Raw genomic sequence first — 20,343 nt, forward strand, 5'->3', positions numbered from 1 at the left:
TCAAGGACCTTTCTGAGGTTGACATACTTCCATCAGACAACATTGAGCCATTCAATAGGTAGGAAGGGTGGACATCCTGGTGTAGACAAGATGTCTGTGACAATGCTCTTGGAGTCAGCTGCAAAATTTTTGAGCTGTCGGTAGGTCTCTCTGATATCTGACGGTAAAGCAGCAAATGCTTTCATTCACCTCTGAGCCCAATGATATTTGCTAACATTAACAATCTTTGTTCACTTAGCAGATGGGTGGTCAATGTCTTCAGACTCAGAATCATCTCTTGGTTGCTTCTTTTCACTCTCTGTTTCTTCAAAATCAGAGGTTCCCCTATCATCTTGCTGAGCTTCCTCTTCCCAGGATGCTCCTTCAAAGTGTTGTCCTCACTCAGCTGCCTTTCCTTTGGATGAATCAATGCTGTTGAGCATTCTGATGAAGACTTCAAGGGCTTTGTTAAGATTTCTTTTACCCTTGATGGCTGGTGAATCAAGGAGGACATCTCTAAGTTCAAGGATGGTGTCTGCCTTTCCACATTGGCCAAGTTTATATTGACTGATGAGCTCACTACATTGTCGGACACATGAGAGATCCATCGTGACTTCAGCAGTCATTTGCGTAGGTCCAGATGATGTAGCAGTTTGGGAGGTTTCTCCATTATCAGACATAAGAAGAAATTGATGATAACAATGTTATGAATTGATCAAAATCTAGCTAGTGAGGCGACAGACAAAGTAAGAAAGAGGTATACATACTAACTATGAATGAGCTTACATAGTGAGCCAACAGCAAAAGTAAGAAAGAGGGCAAGCTCAATCTAATATGATGTTGCCTGCTAAGTAAGCATAGCTCCTCCATAGGAGGATGGAGCCTGAAAAGGATTGACTTAATTCTGAAAATATGCGAAAAATGTGATCACCAAAGACATAATTAGTGCCAAGTACGCCCACTAAGAGTGGAGGATATTTGAGCTAAGCTCAAACAGAAGAACATGTCACTTACAACAATACTAGATATCACATGGCCCATTAGCTTAGTATAAATAAAATTAATCCCAAGATAATCACTCAGAATTTCATCTTTAGTAGGTTTTGCATTCACACACACAGATTTGAAACAGATTTGAATTTTGTTGCAGCGACTGTTTGACTAACACCAGTTAGATGCATCTTTAAAGAGACCATTAAGAAGTGAATCTGCAAGGCAAGTCTACCATTCCCTGTTACTCGTGATGTTTTCCCTCAGCTAAATAGGATAGAATTTGATGTCCAAACCTGAGAAGCTTCAATCCATGTATTCATACATCATCACCTTCATTCCAGCTATGATATTTCACCTCATTACACTGGATGCAGACATTAATTTCTAACATCCCTCTTGGACCCAATCATATATGGTCTTTCCATTGTTATTTGTCACTCATGGCTCAGACATTAATACTAAGACATCACAAACATTATGGGCCTACCATGGTGGTCTGCCATTAGCACTTTTTCACAGAGCAATTGCTAGATAAACAGGTCTTGAAGTCAAGAGTCCCAGAAGAAGTCTGATGTCTTTTGCAATAAAAGCAGGATAAAATAATCTGTTTCCATTGGAATACAACAGGTTTGAAACCTGTTGAATATTGTATTTTTTTTATTAGAACATGCCTTGGATATTTGCTCATAGACATCATCTCAGACACTGATCTTCATTGGTCTTAGTCAAGTTGTCATCAGAGTCAAAATCTGCCAATGATGTCATTTTTATTCCATGAAATCACACCTTGATATTTTCTCATGAATGACATATGTTGTTTTTCTGATGAAACACACCTCAACATAGACTCATGTGTACTTTCCTGAGAGCTCCATTTTACTGATGGTGTGATTTCATAGGATAAAAATATCATTGTCAGCAGGTTTCAAACCTGCACAGTTCAAAGAGAAACAAATTTTGACTCTAGCAATCACTTGGGAATTCAATCTTTGATAGGTTTTGAACCCACAGAGACAGATTTAGATTCTGTTGTATCAACTGCTTGGCTAAGACCAGTGAGATGCACTTCCAATGAACTCAATCAGAAGTGAACCCTCAAGGCACATTTATCTGCATTTGACCACCACACAAAATGGTGGGATGCAATGACTCATGAGCTCACATTCAAGGCAAGTTTTAATAGCAAAAGAAAAAACCATGTTATTATACAGGTTTTAAGCCTGCTCAATTTAAGAGCAATAGATATAGAAAATGACCATGGGCAAATTATCCAAAGCATGTTTCAGAATCAATAAAAAGTTTATCATCGAATGGGTTTTGAACCTGCAGACAGCAGAAGAAACAGATTTTGATTCTGTGATAGCAATGATATGACTAAGATCATCTGTTATCACCTTTTAAGAACACCATCCACAAGCAAATATCAAGATGTGTTTTTATGAAAGAAAAATGACACCATTGTTGGCAGGTTTCAAACATGCACAGTCCAATGGAAACAGATTTTGACTCTGTTGACCACTTGACTAAGGCCAATAAAGATCTACACCTAAGAAAATATTTACGAGGGAATATTAAAGACATGTTTCAACAGCAAAACTATGACATCAAACAGGTTTCAAACCCGCACATTTCAACAGAAACAGATTTTGATTCTGTCATGAGAACTACTGAGCTAAATTTAATTTAGATAGGCTTTTGAGGAAACCGTCCATAAGCAAATGCTGGGGCATGTTTTCATAGAAAACAAATGTTGCAATTAGCAGGTTATAAATCTGCACGATGTGATAGAAACAGATTTGACTCTAGTGATAACTTGGCCAAAGCTATTAAAGATAAGTCTTTGAAACATTGTCTATAAGGAAACCTTCAAGATGTATTTCAAAGAGGAAGAAATATTGGCTGATTTTGATGCAGTAACTATGAGTTCAAAAGAAGCAGCTAATACTCAGAGAGATTTAGGATTGACAAAGACAGACCTTCAGAGTGTATAGAGTTCAAAAAGTGCACAGGCCAGAGTCATGGCAATGACATGGCTAAGATCATTTAAGATGAGTTTCTCAGAAAACCAGGTGTATTATTATAGAAAATAATAATTTATCATTGACAGGTTGCAAACCTGCACAATCTAAGAGAAACAGATTTTGACTCTGGTAATCACTTGACAATTTCATCTTTAGCAGGTTTTGAACCCACACAGACTGATTTATATTCTGTTTGATTGACTGCTTGGCTAAGACCAGTTGAATACACTTGCAATGACCCTAATCAAAAATGAATCCACAAGGAAGTTCTTTCAATAGTATGGTTGCCATGATTGATTCTTTTATTTTACTCTTATTGCAAAAGACATCAGACTTCTTCTGGGGCTCTTGACTTCAAGACCTGTTTATCTAGCAATTGCTCTGAAAAAGTGCTGATGACAGACCATCATGGTGGGCCAATGATGTTTGTAATGTCTTAGAATATTAAGAGCTGGGTCATGAGTGACAACTGACATTGGAAGGATCACATATGATTGGACTCAAGTGGGATGTTGGAAATTAATATTAGAACTGACAAAATGCAGATAAATATACCTTGAGGATTCACTTCTGAATGAGTTCATGGAAAGTGCATCTCACTGGTCTTAGCCAAGCAGTTGATACAACAGAATCCAAACCTGTCCCTGTAGGTTGAAAACCTGCTAAAGATGAAATTGCGAGTGATTATAAGAGTCAAAATCTGTTTCTCTTGGATTGTGCAGGTTTGAAATCCACTAATGATATCATTTTTATTTTATGAAATCACATCACCAGTGAGATGGTGCTCTCAGGAAAGTATACATGAGTCCATTTTGAGGTGTGTTCTAACAGGAAAAAAAAACATATAGATCAGTGTCTGAGATGCTGTCTATAAGCAAATATCATGTTCTAACAGAAAAAATGTGACATTCAACAAGTTTGAAACCTGTTGCATTTGAATGGAAACAGATTTTGATTGTGTTATGACAACCACTTATCTAAACACAACTCTGATGAGGTTTTAAGCAAACCGACCATGAGCATATATCAAGGCGCATTTTTATAGAAAATGAAAATTATATTTGGCAGGTTTTAAACCTGCACAATCCAAGAGAAACAGATTTTGACTCTGGCAATCACTTGGCTATTTAATATTTGATAGGTTTTGAACCCACACAGACAGATTTAGATTCTGTTGTATCAACTGCTTGGCTAAGACCAGTGAGATGCACTTCCAATGAACTCATTCAGAAGTGAACCCTCAAGGTAGGTTTGAAACCTATTGAGTGACACATTTTTTGTATTAGAACATGTCTTGGATATCTGCTCATATACAGCATTTCAAATGTTGATCTTCATTGGTCTTAGTCAAGTTGTCACCAGAGTCAAAATCTGTTTCTCCTGAACTGTGCAGGTTTGAAACCTGCCAACAATAATATTTTTATTTTTATTCTATGAAATCACACCTTCACATTTCCACATGAATCTTAAAATAAATTGGAAGGCCTTGATTTCCTGGTGGCATCATGACTTTCTTGGAAGAGACACCAAAAAAAAATATTCAAAAGCTGGTGTATGGAACCATGTTTCACTGCTAGCCTTGCAGCAGCTTGTTTTATGATCCATGCCAACTGTTGAACATTGTCCGAGTCACTCTCTATCATATCCAACTCAATATGCATCAAACCTGAAAATATCAAACATCACACATCACACACACTCATGCTACTCATGTCTCATCTCGTCCTACTAGTCCTGCTAGGTGCACAGTTTATTATTTCTCACATTACTCACATCATAGACGGTGTTATTACATGTTTTCCCATAGTCTGCAGCACCTCTTGTATTATTACATAGAACATTGGACCTAATATTGTGCTACAACTTTTGCCTACATACTTCTGTATTTCTATGTAGATAGATAAGTAGTTGGACTTACTCCAGTATCACCACAATTCCAGTAGAGGTGAGCACCTCTCTGATACTTAGACTCATGACTTATATTGGTTTGACCAATGAAGATCAAAGTCTGAGAAACTATCTATGAGCAAATATTCAATCAAGCATGTTGCAATATGAAAAAAAAAAGTGTCATCTTGTGTCATCTGACAGGTCTCAAACCTGCAGACTTTGATGAGAACACATTTTGAATCTGTCGTAGCAATGATGTAGCTAAGACCATTTTTAAATGAGTTTTTGAGGAAACTATTCATGAGGAAATGTTAAGATGTGATTTCATAGAAAGAAAATGTTATTATTGGCAGATCTCAGACCTGCATGGTGCAAGAGAACATCAGGAAAAACCTTCCCTGAGAATTACACATATATTTACAACATTATGTTGTTTTACTCAACTTTACTCAGTTTTTTCAGTTATTATTATGGAAAACTACATTATCACGAAAATTATGTGTGTCCTATCCTACATTGAAGTACATTGAAGTAAGTGTATATACAACCCAGAGCGTGGATCCAGTAAAGGACTGAAGGCCGAAAACCATTTGACATAGGCAATATGCTGTGGTGGAGGGTTCTGAGAATTTTGAAATACCATTTCAACACTGTTTGCAGTTGGTTTGCGGCAAAGTGAAGACTGCGCGAACCTGCATGACACGTAAATCTAATGATTCTTTTATATCAGCGGAGGATCCAGTGGACTCAAAAAGTCTCACCTTGTGTAGACATGGCTCAGAGTGTGTATGGAGTTGAGTGTTTCAGTCACATGTATCTCATCATTCCAGAACTTGACTTGGTGGGAGATGGGCACAGAGTTGCAAGGCAAATGAATGTTCACAAAAATTTGAAAATCGAACGACTAATGATTACTAATCCTCAAGCTCCCTTGTTAAATTGTGAGGTCCCATGTGTCAATGAGTCACATGACGGTTGGCTTTCAAACTTCGCCAAGTTTCACTGTCGTTCACTGACTGATTCCCACCTTTACTTCTTTCCACACTTCTATGATATCATCTATGTCTGCTTCTCTCTGGCAGCACTCAACAATCTTCTGGTGGATTTCAATTTTTTTCATGTCATGCTAATGTTTTCATTCATTATCTTGTTAAGCCTCTGGCTTCAGCACTCTGTTCATTTCCATGAACCGTTCTCTCCTGCAACCGTCCTCGTAGGTCTGCTTTTCTTTTGTATATGCAGTTCAACTATCACAAGTGTATGATCAACGAGTTTGGCGAGCATAACAGGACTGCACCCATGCAGATCATATTCTTCCGAGATGGGCTCTCTGATGGCAGATATGCCATCATGGGCAAAGAAGAAATTGAGGACATCACAGGTGAGTTAGTCCAGCAACGGCCATTTCCTTTCCTAAAAGTGTCTACTAGGGGCGATTGACGATATCTGGCAGAACAAGAACTTGAAAACCGGAATTAAAACTAACTTTCTCATAGTTGTCAGTAAATGGCAAGTCTTCAATCCTTTCTATCCCTGTGCTTCTCTCATCATCTACCACATTTTGTCAAGACACCATGTCCGATTCTTCTCATTTGTGTGTTTCAGACTACACACCGCATTCACCTCTGTCACACTCAATTTAAGTGTTGCTACCACGGTTTGCGTTTTGTTGTTTGTTGCTGCCTCAGCTCATGGTGTGCCGTCTTAGGTTGAGTCCAATATAATGGTGGCAAGAATAGCAAGTTCAATATGGAGCCTGTCTGACTTTCTAAAGAGCAGATTATTGCACGCGTTGACTGGGCAAACATGGGTGGCGAGTCTGATTAGTATTTTTTGCGCTATTTCTTTCAATGCATGCTGGCGCTACTAGTCTTGTCAAGTAAAATCTCCTGCTCATTAGTCATTATGTAACATATCGTATGTCGAGTCTCAATGACAATATAATGTTTACTGCATTTTCATTGATATTACTTGAAGATAATATGGAACAAAGACTCCCTAATACTGCACACTTTATCGCATTTTATCGCATTTTATGCCACTTTATTGCAATGAAGGCGTCGGGGGCTGTTGATTAGTTCATAAATATCACTAATGTGAAACATGACGATAAAACCCAATAAAACACCATTATTCACGCAAATTTGCCGTAATTCCTGGGGAAGGTTTTCCCTGATGAAACAGATTTTGACTCTAGTGACAACTCAACTAAGACTGATAAAGATCAGTGTCTGAGAGACTGTCTATGATTCAATATTCAAGGCATGTTCTAATAGAAAAAATGCAGCATTCAATGTGTTTCAGACTGTCAAGGTGCAAACAGATTTTGACTCTGATAATCACTTAATAATTTCATCTTTAGCAGGTTTTGAACCCACACAGACAGCTTTAGACTCTGTCATATCAACTGCTTGGCTAAGACCAATTAGATTCACTTTCAATGAACCCATTCAAAAGTGAGTACTCAAGGTACATTTATCTGCATTTTATCAGCTCTTTCAATAGCATGGTTGGTGTTGATTTTTTATCCTGCTCTTATTGCAAAAGACACAAACATGCAAACTTCACCTGGGTTGCCCAGTAAGTAAGGCTTACAATACTGGGCGACTAAGCATGTTGCCTAGGCTTACAATGGTTAATTACATTCAATCCCAGCACCAGCATTAAACCTTGCCTCAAATACTACATAATACCTTAGGCATAAGTACTGCTAGAGGCATATATTGACACCAGCATTAAATGCTGCCCCAAATAATGATATTTTTGTAAGTCTATTTTGGTAATACCAGAATATTCCTGTCCTCGACATTAATGCCAACATTGAGCTCTCTTTCCCGTGCATCCTCCTCTTTGACATTGACATCCAGCTCCTCAACATCAAACTTCCTGTTTTACGGATCCTGTCCCTCAATTTTGAAGGTTGCCAACATCAAGGTAGAGTTCCCTTTCCTCTGCATATCATCCTCAACGTTGATGTTGAGCTTACCAAAGTCAAGCTCTCTTGCCTGCTTACTCCCTGTATGCATTCATGCTCCATTGGCTCGTCAATTCTCCCAACACCCAACCACCTGCACTGTCTAAGCATCCACTCTACACTACACAGGCCACCTCATGTCCCTTCACACATTCACTTACTCTTAACTCATCAATTCTCCCCAACACCCATCTCCACATGCCTTTCAATATGGCCTCCCGTGGCACCTCTTCAAAGAAGATTCCAGGACTGTTGCATGCTGCCATCAAACATCACTATCATGGCTCAACCTGGTGGTCTGGAATATTGACGGCAGATAAATAAAGCCAGCACAAGGAGGAGGCAACTATGAAAAGACAGGCAATTGCAAGGTAGGTTTTTTTAAACAATATTTCTATTTGACTCATTTAGAATACAGAAATGTAGCACCATGTGCCCTGTCTATATGTCCGCTCTACACTACACTGGCCACCTCACATCCCTATGTCCATTCACTCTCTATTGGCTCATTGATTCTCCCCAATACCCATCTTCACATGCCTCTCAATATGGCCTCCCACAGTGCCCCAGTGCTTGCATTGTGCTTTGTTTTTGAGATTGTCGTGTATCCTGCTCATGTGCCATGATAACAGTCTTAATACATGTCATTGTACTACTCAGAAGGAATTGTCAGAATGGTGCCAGTAAGATTAAAGTACGAAGTTCCACAGCACAAAGTTTGTCAAGTATGAAAATCATTAGTTCAGGTGAGAGCAGGCCCACTTAACAGCATATTCAAGTTCATAACAGCTGCTTCATAATCAAATTCAGTGAATGTGGAGTCAATGAAACCTGTGCTACTGGAGGACAATGATACCAAAGGGTGAAAGGGAACATCAAACAATGTAGTGGGTTCTTGTACTACAGGTGTGTTAATGAGAGGCATGCTATTGAATGCAAGAGGTGTGTCGACAAGAGATGTGCTATTGAGTGCAGGAGGTGTGTCAACAAGAGGCACAGTGTTGCCGGTCATGTTTTGGGAGGAGATGAGAGTGCTATCCATCTCATTCTCACTGTCAACAGTAGTAGGACTCATGTATGGAGCCTTCTTGTGGGGCCTTGAGGTTACATTTTTATTGGGAGAAAAGGCACAGCACCACTTCTTGCCCTTATCTGAGCAAGGCCAGCAGCGATGTTCAACAACCTTGCTGCTGTTGAGCCTACCCTTTTGCTCCTCAATGAGCTCCTGTAACTCCTCATCATCTAGCTGTCTCTAGGCAGTTTCTCCAGACTTCCATCTCTCTCTAAGGTCCATGCCTTGCTAAAATTGTTGAAGGGGATCTCATCGGGCCATCCTTTGATTACTACTTGATAGCGTGAAATAACATTGTGCCAATAATGGACCCACTGCATTGTCGCCTTCAGGTTATTTGTAATCTGTTTTGTAAAGTGAACAACAAGTGAGAATGTGAAAATTCGAGGGATCTAAGTGACTTATGAAGTTTATGGTTAATCAAATAGCGGATCTCGCTGCACAGATCAGAGCAGCATTTTTGATGGTTTTTAGCAGCACCTGCAAATAATTAGTGATACATTAGAGGAACAACAAAAAACTTACGATGTATACCATGAAATGCGAAGCCTTCCATCTTGCTGACGAACTCTTGGTTGTCAACATTCATCACAGACTCCATGAAATTATCAACACCCTCCATTGCAAAGGTAATTCCACAAAGTGAGAGGTCAGTTGAACTATGCATTGTGTAAAGTATCGTCTCTGTGCCTGTCTGACACCTTAAGCTATTTGACTGCATGAATCTGTTAGTTAATGTTATCAAAAATGGAATAAAATACACATCTCATTCTCAATGGCCTTGATTGTTTGAGTAACATCATTGATCTTCGACTTTGTGGATATATAAGCTCGATTGGTCTTTGTAGCCTTGTGTTCCCCATACTCCTTTAGAAGGGAGTCTTTTCATCCTTAGAAAGTGTGTGATACTCTATGCAATGCTCGTTGATGAGCTCTGATAGTACAGCCTTGCCAGAAGGCCCTTGAAAAATGTTTGTCAATAAGAATAGACTGAACTACTGAAAAAACCTTACTGTTTTCCTTGTCAACACTTTGATTCTTTTTCCAGCAGAAGGTGTCCAAAGCACTTGGACCACAAAAGGCTTTGACCCATGTATAATTTGTGCTGTACTCAATGGATCCTCTTGTGGTTAGAGGTCATGGTTGTTTTAACAGACTCGTCGATGCTAGCCCAAACATTGTTGATAGCAGCATTGAAACATTGGTATTTTTGCAATGTGAGGCAGTAAGTAGAGCTCACACTTCCTTGCTCAGGCGGACCTTCAGACAGCGAGGTGTTAAAGTTTGGACCCATGATTTGCCACTGGTCAATGTAAGAAATAATTGAGAACTCATGGCCTGATATTTTGGATTAGTTTGGGGGTTCGTTTATATAGATTTTGAAACAAACATTGTACACTAATGACCTACATTGGCCAAACAAAATGTCAGGGCCGAGAGATTACTAGACAAATAAAAGACCAAAGAAGTAAAGTGCACACAGGCAAACTACAATCATGAGCCACTGTAAAATTTTGTTCAAGATTGATGCTGGCTGATGAATTATTCAGTAAGTGAACCATGTGGAGTGTACTTTATAAAAGGACCTCGTACCTTGGGGTTCATGTCCAATTTCTGCAACTGTAGATCAGCATTGAGTGCCTTCACAAGATTGGCAGCTTGCTCAAAAGTAAAGGCCTCCTGAGACCTAAGAACAGCTTCTCAATGGCTGCTGCATACAGTTGAGGTTAGCACACAAAGCTTCAGAATCACCTCATTGCTCATTTTGAAGTGATCAAGCACTACATCTGTGTGTGGGCTGATGCTAATTATTGGTGAGCCATCAAAAGCATATTTACGAGGGAGGTCAGGGTATGTGAACCCCAAGCTCTGCTCTATTGGCCCATCACAAGTAGTATCTTGAAGGTTCTTCAGAAGCGAGAAAAGATCAGCATTTTAACACTTGTGGACTTTTGAACTTCCATCGGGCACAGTAGAAATACCCAAAGCAAGCGCTCTGGCATGTTGAACAGCCACAAACTGCTGGTAAGAGCTGGAGCAATTCTTCAACTTGGTGGTGGAGTGAGTCTTGAAGTTGTGAGTGAAACCTTTCGGAGGGCGGGCAGAATATTGAATGTGTGAGCCAGTGGGAACAAGGGGGGCTGGTAAGACTTGAGACCCAGTTGGGTTCACTTGAGCAGCTAGATCTATGTATGAATGAAATTAGCACAATCAGGTAAAATTTTTGGAATGCAAACTAACAGCAATGAGGAGTTTGAACGCCCTCAATATGGCAGTGCTCTGTAAGCATTGAAGGTGGGGTATTGTGAACTCCTCACAAAAAGCTTGCACTAGCACTGACACATCTTCTCTAATTTGTTCATGGATCTAGTGAAGCTCACAGGGTGTAACATAGAGATCCACAGCGACACGTTCAGCTGACATAGTGCTTGTAGCATTAGATCTAGGGCAGCAAATGAGAAATGATATTCCACCATCTAGATGGTCTTGCATGGAAACCTAGAATATGTCCTTAAGAAACAGTAAACTAAAGTAAGGAAACAAACTTATTGCATCAAAAATGTCTTGGAGCACAGTCTCCACAAACTCCTCATGTGTAATCATTCTTTGGTCAGGAGATGTTAGTGCCTTGTTAAATACAATATATGATGGGTGAAGTCCAGCAGGGGTCCTTGTATGATAATGTGCACCATCCAAATGTGAGTCGTATCTGAGCAATGCATGAGCAGCAGTCTGCTGTTCTGCATTACTGTAACCCAACATGAATGAACTGGAATGAATAGCCACAATGTTTGAAAGTGTGAAATGCTGCCCAATGAATTGACCCAAGTCTGAACTGGCCGCATTAGTATCAGTAGTCTCTTGTGTTGGTAGTGCTGAGCTTTGGGGTTTTTTGGAGGTTGACATGTTATTGGTTAAAGGGAGTGGAGGTGAAGAATGTGCAAGTAGTGAGGCATTTCTTGATCAAGATACTGGCACCTGTATACCAGAAACATTATGTGTACTATAGATAAGATGAGAAGAAAGAGACTCAAACAATCATACCAATGTGTAGTAGCATGCATCTCAGTGCACATGATATGCAGCAGGCCATTGTGAGGTGCTAGAACAATGTAGAAGTTCAGTCTTATATTAGTGTAGTGTGGCAATGTACTAAGTAATTCAGTGAAGTATTCAAAAGTCATCACGGTGAACATTGATGTGTCAACAGTGCTTATGTAAGCAAGCTCACCTCCATTATCATACCACTCATGTAAATCTTGGGTTCAAGCAGGGTAGCTTTCAGACCACCGCTCTTGCTATTCTAGAGCAGAACAATGTTATAAATTCTGGTGAACATCAATGTGTTGACAGCAGTCATGTAAGTAAGCCCACCTCAATTACTATATGTTAACATTTATATAAATCTTAGGTTCAAGCAGGGTAGCTTTCAGACCGCTGCTCTTGCTGTTCTAAAGCAGTTCAAGCAGGGTAGCTTTCAGACTGCCACTCTTGCTGTTCTAGAGCAATTCAGGCAGTAGCTTTCAGACTACTGCTCTTGCTGTTCTCAAGCAGAAAGACACAGTCAAGTAAGTTTTGATATAAATCTGCATAGGCATTAGATATTCTGTAGTATAAAAGTATATGAAAGTTGTCAATCAACAATAGACACTATATAATCAGCCATATCCTGTGTGACTTGTAGCTGTTCCTTGTGCTCCAGCACATCCTCGTCAACATACTCAGACAAGATTATATCACGAGCTGCTTCAGCGTTTGTGTAAGTGGTAGCTTAGTTGATGTAAAATTATGAAGAAAGCATAAAGTACATACTGTCCAAGCAACTTCTAGGTCTCTCTGAAGCAGGATGTGACTCGCTGGCCCCAATCTTAATGCCAATACCTTGATTACCTGAAAAACCTGGTTGGAGCTCAATTTGATCTAACCAGAAGGCATGCATGACATTGACACCAGCCTGTAATCTCCATTGCCTTTGTAGCTCAAGACTTAGCAGGGGGTCGGAGACAGAAAGCTCATTAATGACAGTGATTGTTTTCAGCTCCTCATTGTGAATTGATGTGCGAAGGCGTCGAACCTCCACATCAAGACACTCGATCTCCTCATGCACATGATGAAGCTTAAAATATTTGACAGTCGCCTCTCGATGAGCAGGCTTTGCCCAGTCAAGCTCACGAATGTCAGTATGAGATTAGCAGAGTAAATCAAACTCGCCCAGGAAGCTGTATTCTGTGATGTCTTTCCAAGACAAAGACAGATGTGAGGGATCCAGTGCAGCTGCCTGTACATTGTAACAGCTGAGAGCATTTTGAATTGCTTCAGAGCGTCATTGCAATGCCTTTCCAATTTTCTGACAGATTTTGTATCCTTGCAAGTATCAAAATTGAGAAGAAATAGTAATCAATTAAGTCCATACCTGTGCCTGAATGCGAAAGCTTCAAAATTCGAACAGACACATGACAACTAAACACTTGAGATCATCTAATGCAACACAATATCGGTGCAGGGAAGTTTCTTGCTTGTATTTATTGTAGTTATTGTCCCCTATTGTCCACCATTCTTTGACTTGAAGTTGCATCTCCACATAAGCAGTAAGTCCTTCTGCATTCTGTAGTTTGGTGTATGCAGAGTCAACAGAAATTCTGGCCTGGGAAAGGGCAGCCAAAATTTGGTGAAGGTCCCCTGCTAGAATACTTGTTAATGCCTGATTGCTGGCTTCTCGGGCTAATCCCCACCTGGAACTTGGTTTGGTATTTGAGTGGGAAAAAAATTAATGAAAATGATAATATTCATCTTCGCTCTGCCAATTCATCAAGAACTTCAACATAGCATTGTAGAGACTTGCATGTCTCAATGCCGATCTCGTGCGCACACACGTGCGCCTTACCTGCACTCGCGCCATGCGCGCTTCCTCCTAGGTCTTTGCGCTACCGTCCGTCCATTCGTCCCATGTCCTTGCTGATTCGCTGGTGTGTTATTCTTATCTCTTTCATTGAACTAACAAAATCTTCAGTCTGGTGTCCATGTTTACATATAGAAAGTCTGTTTAAACTTAGTTATATTTAGAGTTGATATGGTTACTCGGTTCGGGAGCGCACTTGGAAGCGCGCCGCATAGAGTAATCTCCCTTCTTAAATACAGAGGAGATTCTCTTGGTTCTGGTACTTACTTTTCCCTTATCTCAGGATACTGAAAAGTGTATAGTTCACCTCCTCACTTGAAATCAGATCAGATTCTCCTATCAACTACCATCTGTGTATCAACTCTTCATTAAGGATCTTTATTCCTTAACACCCTGAACGCGCCTTCACTTCATGCGTGCACATACTCGAACCTCCCGCTCACGCGCACACCTTGTGTGCCTTTGCCTTGCTTACATGCGTGTTACCTTCTCGCACCTGCCAGTGCCCGCCTAGCTCATAGAGTTTCCCTCCATCTTAATTCCGAGGAACTTCTCTCAGTGGTTGTCCTTTGGGTCGAGTCGTTGTCTCGTATCCTGGTCTTGCTGTAGAGCACTCATTAGTTTTAAGTGTTTTCACCTATAGTCAAGATTCCTCATCTACAGTGTATCTGAAGGAGTTCTTTTGGAGGCAGAGCCTTCAGGTTGTCCAGATATAATTGTTCTTCAGAGTGAAACTGAATAAAGTCGGCATCAGTCAAGCCAAGATTGACCTTCAATGCTGAAAGTTCAGCCATAAGGGTATGGATTGAACTTTTCAGTAATGATTCCATAAGAAATTGCCTTAAAACATAGAAATTAGTTACTGTTCAGCTCAGAGGGAAAACCATACTTAATGACACATATTTATCCACATCCCAGAATGCAAAATGTTCCTCAATAGTCTGGTGATGGTGGAATACAGTTGCATGTCTAGTACTCCATGCAAGTTTGTTTGAGGCTGAGAACACATGCAATAAGGCATTTGTGGGCAGAATAAGACTACTGGAATTAATCACAATGAGAGTGCTTACATTATGAAGGTGGCAGAGTGTCTTGCACTGGGCTTGGATACTAAATTGTGGACAGGTTTGGTGAGACTGGCGATATGCAGCCAGAGTGAGCAGGGAGATAGCAACTGATGGGTACAGAGGGGAGCAGCCTAGATATCCATAATGAATTAGTGTTTCAGTTGGATATACATGTGATGGTCGTGGTCATAATGTCATTCTATGTTGACCTATTGATAATATATATAATTTGAGAAACAGATTAACAAAATTAGCAGCAATGTACTACATATATCCACTAGTTCAATGTCAGCAAGGAAGAGACAATCATGTCCATTAAGCATTACGCCAGTCAGCAGACTCGGCATGCCATTGCCTTTATCCCGAGCATGATGATCCAAATATGCATCAATGAGGATGTCAAGTTGACTGTTACAATTCCCAGTCTGGATCTCAATGCGATCATGATGGGTACAAGGGTCCACATAGCAACTAAAAGAAACCAATGAGTGAGAGCTGCATGAAACACAGGTACATACCATCCTGATAGTGATGTGATTTGATGTGATAGACCAGTGAAAGCCTCATACTCCCCACCCTCATGGCTGAGATCTATTCCTTCTTCCCCTGGCAGTGCTGGAAGGTTGATGTCGAAATCAATACTAATGTCAGATATCATTGTTGCGACTGCATTCCGATCCTCAGTCGACATTTCTGTGTTCTAAATGAGTCAAATAGAAATATTGTTTAAAAAAACCTACCTTGCAATTGCCTGTCTTTTCATAGTTGCCTCCTCCTTGTGCTGGCTTTATTTATCTGCCGTCAATATTCCAGACCACCAGGTTGAGCCATGATAGTGATGTTTGATGGCAGCATGCAACAGTCCTGGAATCTTCTTTGAAGAGGTGCCACGGGAGGCCATATTGAAAGGCATGTGGAGATGGGTGTTGGGGAGAATTGATGAGTTAAGAGTAAGTGAATGTGTGAAGGGACATGAGGTGGCCTGTGTAGTGTAGAGTGGATGCTTAGACAGTGCAGGTGGTTGGGTGTTGGGAGAATTGACGAGCCAATGGAGCATGAATGCATACAGGGAGTAAGCAGGCAAGAGAGCTTGACTTTGGTAAGCTCAACATCAACGTTGAGGATGATATGCAGAGGAAAGGGAACTCTACCTTGATGTTGGCAACCTTCAAAATTGAGGGACAGGATCCGTAAAACAGGAAGTTTGATGTTGAGGAGCTGGATGTCAATGTCAAAGAGGAGGATGCACGGGAAAGAGAGCTCAATGTTGGCATTAATGTCGAGGACAGGAATATTCTGGTATTACCAAAATAGACTTACAAAAATATCATTATTTGGGGCAGCATTTAATGCTGGTGTCAATATATGCCTCTAGCAGTACTTATGCCTAAGGTATTATGTAGTATTTGAGGCAAGGTTTAATGCTGGTGCTGGGATTGAATGTAATTAACCATTGTAAGCCTAGGCAACATGCTTAGTCGCCCAGTATTGTAAGCCTTACTTACTATGCCTCACAGCTGTATTGTCACCCCCATAAGTCATCATGTCACACATTGTCACTGCTGCTGCTTTCAGAGTCCACTCGGCAATCCCTAAGAAATAACCTCAAGTTAATGATTGGTTAGTGTGATGTGGAATATAGTATGGGGCATAGCTATAATTGTATGGTGCAGGATATGATATAAACTCAATGCTGGTGTGATTCTGCTGCTCATAGGACTCTCGTGATTTGCCTTTTGAGCCATGTCCCAGTCGTCGGCTCACTAGCACTGACAAGTTGTCACAGCCATTGGTCTAGAACTCCACTACGGCAGCGCTCAGATGACTGTCACCAGCGTGACTTGAACGGTTTTCAATGAACTTCACCATTTCTTAATAAAAATCAGACATTCAACCTTGCAATGAAAACTGCATGATAAAAACATTGATCCAAGTTGTAAATTGAGTGTGGAAGTAAGAATTGAGTGAGATATTCAGGTCGTGATGACTTATGGGGGTCATGACTCAGCTGTGAGGCAACTCAGGTGGCAAACCTACCATTATGACATATCCCACCACAACCCCCTAAGGGTGAATGTATACAGTATGCTAATATTTGTTCTCCAGTTTTTCTGAAAAATATATGTAGAATTATGAGCTCCAGAGTGCATTGTGCATTACTATTGGTTACCACTTGCTCATGCATCCCTCAAAACCACACTTTTCCTACTACAACTTGTCAAACTACTACATCTATTTGAAATAATAATACACAAGAACCTATTACGAGCTTAGACAGATGCATTTGGACAAGAAACAAGGGAAATAAATGTTTGGTTGTGACAAAGGCTTTGTCACTTCCACTATCACCTGCTATCCACTGCTATGGCAGAGTTTCAACTCAGATGTGCATGGATGGCACGCACTCAAGTCAGTGACTGGTGAAAAGCCAGTGTGACTAAACCATGACTTTCCGTGATTTTTCTGTGACTGCATGAAATGTGGTGTGCACAAGCAAGTAGTACTATCATTCCAGGTGTTTTGCAACTTTTTCAGCAAATCTTTTGTAATTCGTCAACCACTTCATATTATCTTCCACAAATTTAGTGTATTGTAGATTCATACCTCCTCTATATAACTCTCATTTTTTCTCATTTTTAGAACATTGTGGTGTGGTGTCAGATGAAAGCCAAGAAAATTTGGGGTCTGACTGCTAATCTGCAAAATATGGTCACATCGAGTCACACCTCAACATAGCACTGGCAGTCAACTTTGACTCTCCGCACTATGCAGCTCTCAATTTGTTGGCATTGAGTATCAAGTTGTTGAACTTGAAGCTTTGAATACAGCAATTCATTAAGTATTGTGAATTTGTGGTTCATGTAGTTATTGTGATTGTACTGCTGATATGGTCCTGAATAAGGTTGACTGCGTGCATACATCTGTACCTCAGCACCGGTATGAGACTTTGAACTCTGCAGCTGCTGTTTGAAGATTCTTGGTCTTCTTCTCTCTGATAGCCTGGATAGCAGCAGTGAAGTTGGCTTTGCGAATTGCATCTTCTTCAGCTTCCTTCTGATGCCTACAGTGTCACAAATTTCCTAAAGTGGTTGCAATGAGGTATTCTTGAAACGAATTTGCAAGGAATCTTGCTATATTTCAATATATTGCAATAATATGGCAACCAAATTGCAACGTGCCGTACCATTGCAAGGCCCGTTGCAATCTGTTGCAATGCCATTTTAACTACATTTCTATGGCAATTTTAAGTACGACTCTATTATTTAAACCCATTTCAAAGGCCATTTTGCCTTTGAACCTTGAAATGCCTTACAAGGCGTTGAAATCTAAATTAGGAATTTCTGACAAGTTTGGTGCCATTATTTCAAGGATGTGAACATGATGCACAAGGAGATGACAATACAAGACTTGGTGCACTTGCCGAGTGTGCTGTAGAGGAGATTGAATTTGTTACACACTCTCCTATCCGCTGTCACATTTTCATACATGTTGTCAATTCTTCCTCTATAGCATCTTAAAATGACAGGATGGCCTTTATCGAAATTGTGTTCTGGAATCCTGACAAGGTGATTGTGATGCTCCAGGTATAACTTTATGAATATACCTGCATGATCTATGGGATCTGGATGATTTATGTTCCTGCATGGTTACAAATTACCACTTTCTCATCTCTCGCAGGTGCAACACCCAAGAAATTTTCATTCTACTTGGACAGTACATCATAGATAAGTAGTCTACATATGCCTGAATTTTTTCGAAGTGAGTTGAGCAGTGCATTGAGGTGTTTTGAACATTTTGCATATTACATGCATGTTGCAGATTACCCGGAATGATAGTAACCAATAGTACCCATTGATTGTGCATTCCGAATTGGGTAATAGTCACGGCAAATTGAATCATCCACCATGCGGTGAAAGGGGAAATCCGTTGTCAGCGGAATAGTGGCATATACACTATCTTGCTTTGTCTGCCTGGGGGAAGCTACTGTGTCGACTCTTCGACCGCGGATATAGCTTTATTTAAAATCCAATAATTTGCTCGAAGAGGGAGGATGTCGATGGACAGATCAGCAGCCAGTGAACGCGGAGAAAACTTTCGGTTATCCTATCAGATGAAGGAAGACGACGACCCTAGGTTATTTAATAATTAAGGGAATTTCAAATAAGAAATGTTTGTTTTTGGCGAGTATCTACCCAGTGCTTAGTCTTCAGTACTTACTACATAGTACTGTGAAGTAGCTACTGCGACTCTGCAAAGAAATAAAAAGAAATATTGTTGCGTGTCAAATGACTCTGGTCTATTCCCACGCCATTATCCGCATTTCTCGAATCGGTGACAACTCACTCATCTTTCAATCTTTCACTCTCTGTAATTTTGTTAAAGCGTCAATCGATCTGATGTCGAAACCATCTACACCACAACCATCAAACACACTTCTACTTCGTAGGCAGCTCACTGAGCTCACGAAACACCCGGTTGAAGGGTTCTCTGCAGGTGCGGGCGGCCTTTCTCCCTAACTTTGATCTTCAACCGATTCCTGATAGACTTCCGGGCAAAGGACTTGTCGATGACAACAATCTTTATGAATGGGAGGTCATGATAATCGGGTTAGTGCAAATCCCTTCAAAGCCATTCATCACACTCACCAGATTTGACAGGCCTCCGGACACCCTGTAGTACGCCCTTACACCCCTCTTCATCTACAACTCTTATTCATACCTAATCTAGTGAAGGAGGGTTCTTCAAGGCTCGGCTTTCTTTCCCTGCAGAGTACCCTCTCCAACCACCAAAGATGCGGTTTATCACGCCCATGTGGCACCCAAACAGTAAGCAACGGGTGCTCTTTGATTACCGCGTGATCTAACCCTATCGTACAGTTTACGCTGACGGTGTAGTTTGCATCTCTATCTTGGCGTGTATTCCTTGTCGTCTCTCTCAATCAAAGCTCATCCATGATTGCAGCATGCTCCAGGTGACGATCAGTACGGCTATGAGGATGCCGGTGAACGATGGATGCCTGTCCACACGGTGGAAACAATTGTATGACATTTGTCAAAACGCTTCCTTTGGCCCGATTTGACTCTCTATCGTAGCTCGTGAGCGTCATATCGCTACTGTCCTCCGAGACCCCAAACACGGACAGCCCAGCTAACGTGGATGCGGCTAAAGAAATTCGCACGGACCATGCTGGTGAGTGACCGGCTGACCTCTAATCGGCTGAATTACTTGATGCTAACTAACTACTTATGTAGCTTACAAGAAGAAGGTACGACGTCTGGTACGTAAGAGTGCGGAGGAGGCTTTTGATTAATGCATCTTCATCCTCCATACATCTTCACCCATCCGTTGTACTCCTGTTTCGTAGTCTTTTGTGTTACTAGTTGCTTCATTTTTGTCATCGTATAAGTACCAACGGAGTCTATCAAGACCTTGTCAATGTTTGAAAC

The 20,343-nt window shown here is 40.7% G+C and overlaps 5 protein-coding genes across 5 annotated transcripts; 1 reads left to right on the forward strand and 4 right to left on the reverse strand.

The window, feature by feature from the left end:
* Nucleotides 1–230: 230 nt before the first annotated feature.
* Nucleotides 231–659, reverse strand: F5891DRAFT_1201468 (uncharacterized protein; the record flags this gene model as incomplete). Its single annotated transcript, XM_041368887.1, has 2 exons — nucleotides 231–324; nucleotides 382–659. 2 exons carry the CDS (start codon nucleotides 657–659, stop codon nucleotides 231–233), a joined length of 372 nt encoding a protein of 123 aa, XP_041216477.1.
* Nucleotides 660–9,099: 8,440 nt separating this feature from the next.
* Nucleotides 9,100–10,223, reverse strand: F5891DRAFT_989359 (uncharacterized protein; the record flags this gene model as incomplete). The annotated part of the gene is made up of 5 exons (XM_041378057.1): nucleotides 9,100–9,200; nucleotides 9,455–9,636; nucleotides 9,693–9,810; nucleotides 9,943–10,052; nucleotides 10,087–10,223. 5 exons carry the CDS (start codon nucleotides 10,221–10,223, stop codon nucleotides 9,100–9,102), a joined length of 648 nt encoding a protein of 215 aa, XP_041216478.1.
* A 4,472-nt stretch (nucleotides 10,224–14,695) lies between these two features.
* On the reverse strand, nucleotides 14,696–14,917 carry F5891DRAFT_969233 (uncharacterized protein; the record flags this gene model as incomplete). Its single annotated transcript, XM_041376317.1, has 1 exon — nucleotides 14,696–14,917. A coding segment is annotated over one exon (222 nt), but the record flags the coding sequence as incomplete, so codon positions are not given.
* Nucleotides 14,918–15,159: 242 nt separating this feature from the next.
* On the reverse strand, nucleotides 15,160–15,506 carry F5891DRAFT_916268 (uncharacterized protein; the record flags this gene model as incomplete). The annotated part of the gene is made up of 2 exons (XM_041373711.1): nucleotides 15,160–15,367; nucleotides 15,415–15,506. Coding segments are annotated over 2 exons (300 nt in total), but the record flags the coding sequence as incomplete, so codon positions are not given.
* A 3,696-nt stretch (nucleotides 15,507–19,202) lies between these two features.
* On the forward strand, nucleotides 19,203–20,342 carry F5891DRAFT_1085273 (ubiquitin-conjugating enzyme). Its single transcript, XM_041363465.1, has 8 exons — nucleotides 19,203–19,390; nucleotides 19,455–19,503; nucleotides 19,555–19,572; nucleotides 19,625–19,722; nucleotides 19,774–19,808; nucleotides 19,859–19,936; nucleotides 19,990–20,086; nucleotides 20,149–20,342. The coding sequence occupies exons 1-8, from the start codon at nucleotides 19,294–19,296 to the stop codon at nucleotides 20,205–20,207; spliced, it is 531 nt and encodes a 176-aa protein (XP_041216481.1). The 5' UTR covers nucleotides 19,203–19,293; the 3' UTR covers nucleotides 20,208–20,342.
* The last annotated feature ends 1 nt before the right edge of the window (nucleotide 20,343 follows it).

This window comes from Suillus fuscotomentosus (assembly GCF_016647785.1).
Source record: "Suillus fuscotomentosus strain FC203 chromosome Unknown F5891scaffold_301, whole genome shotgun sequence".
NCBI classification, from domain to species: domain Eukaryota; kingdom Fungi; phylum Basidiomycota; class Agaricomycetes; order Boletales; family Suillaceae; genus Suillus; species Suillus fuscotomentosus.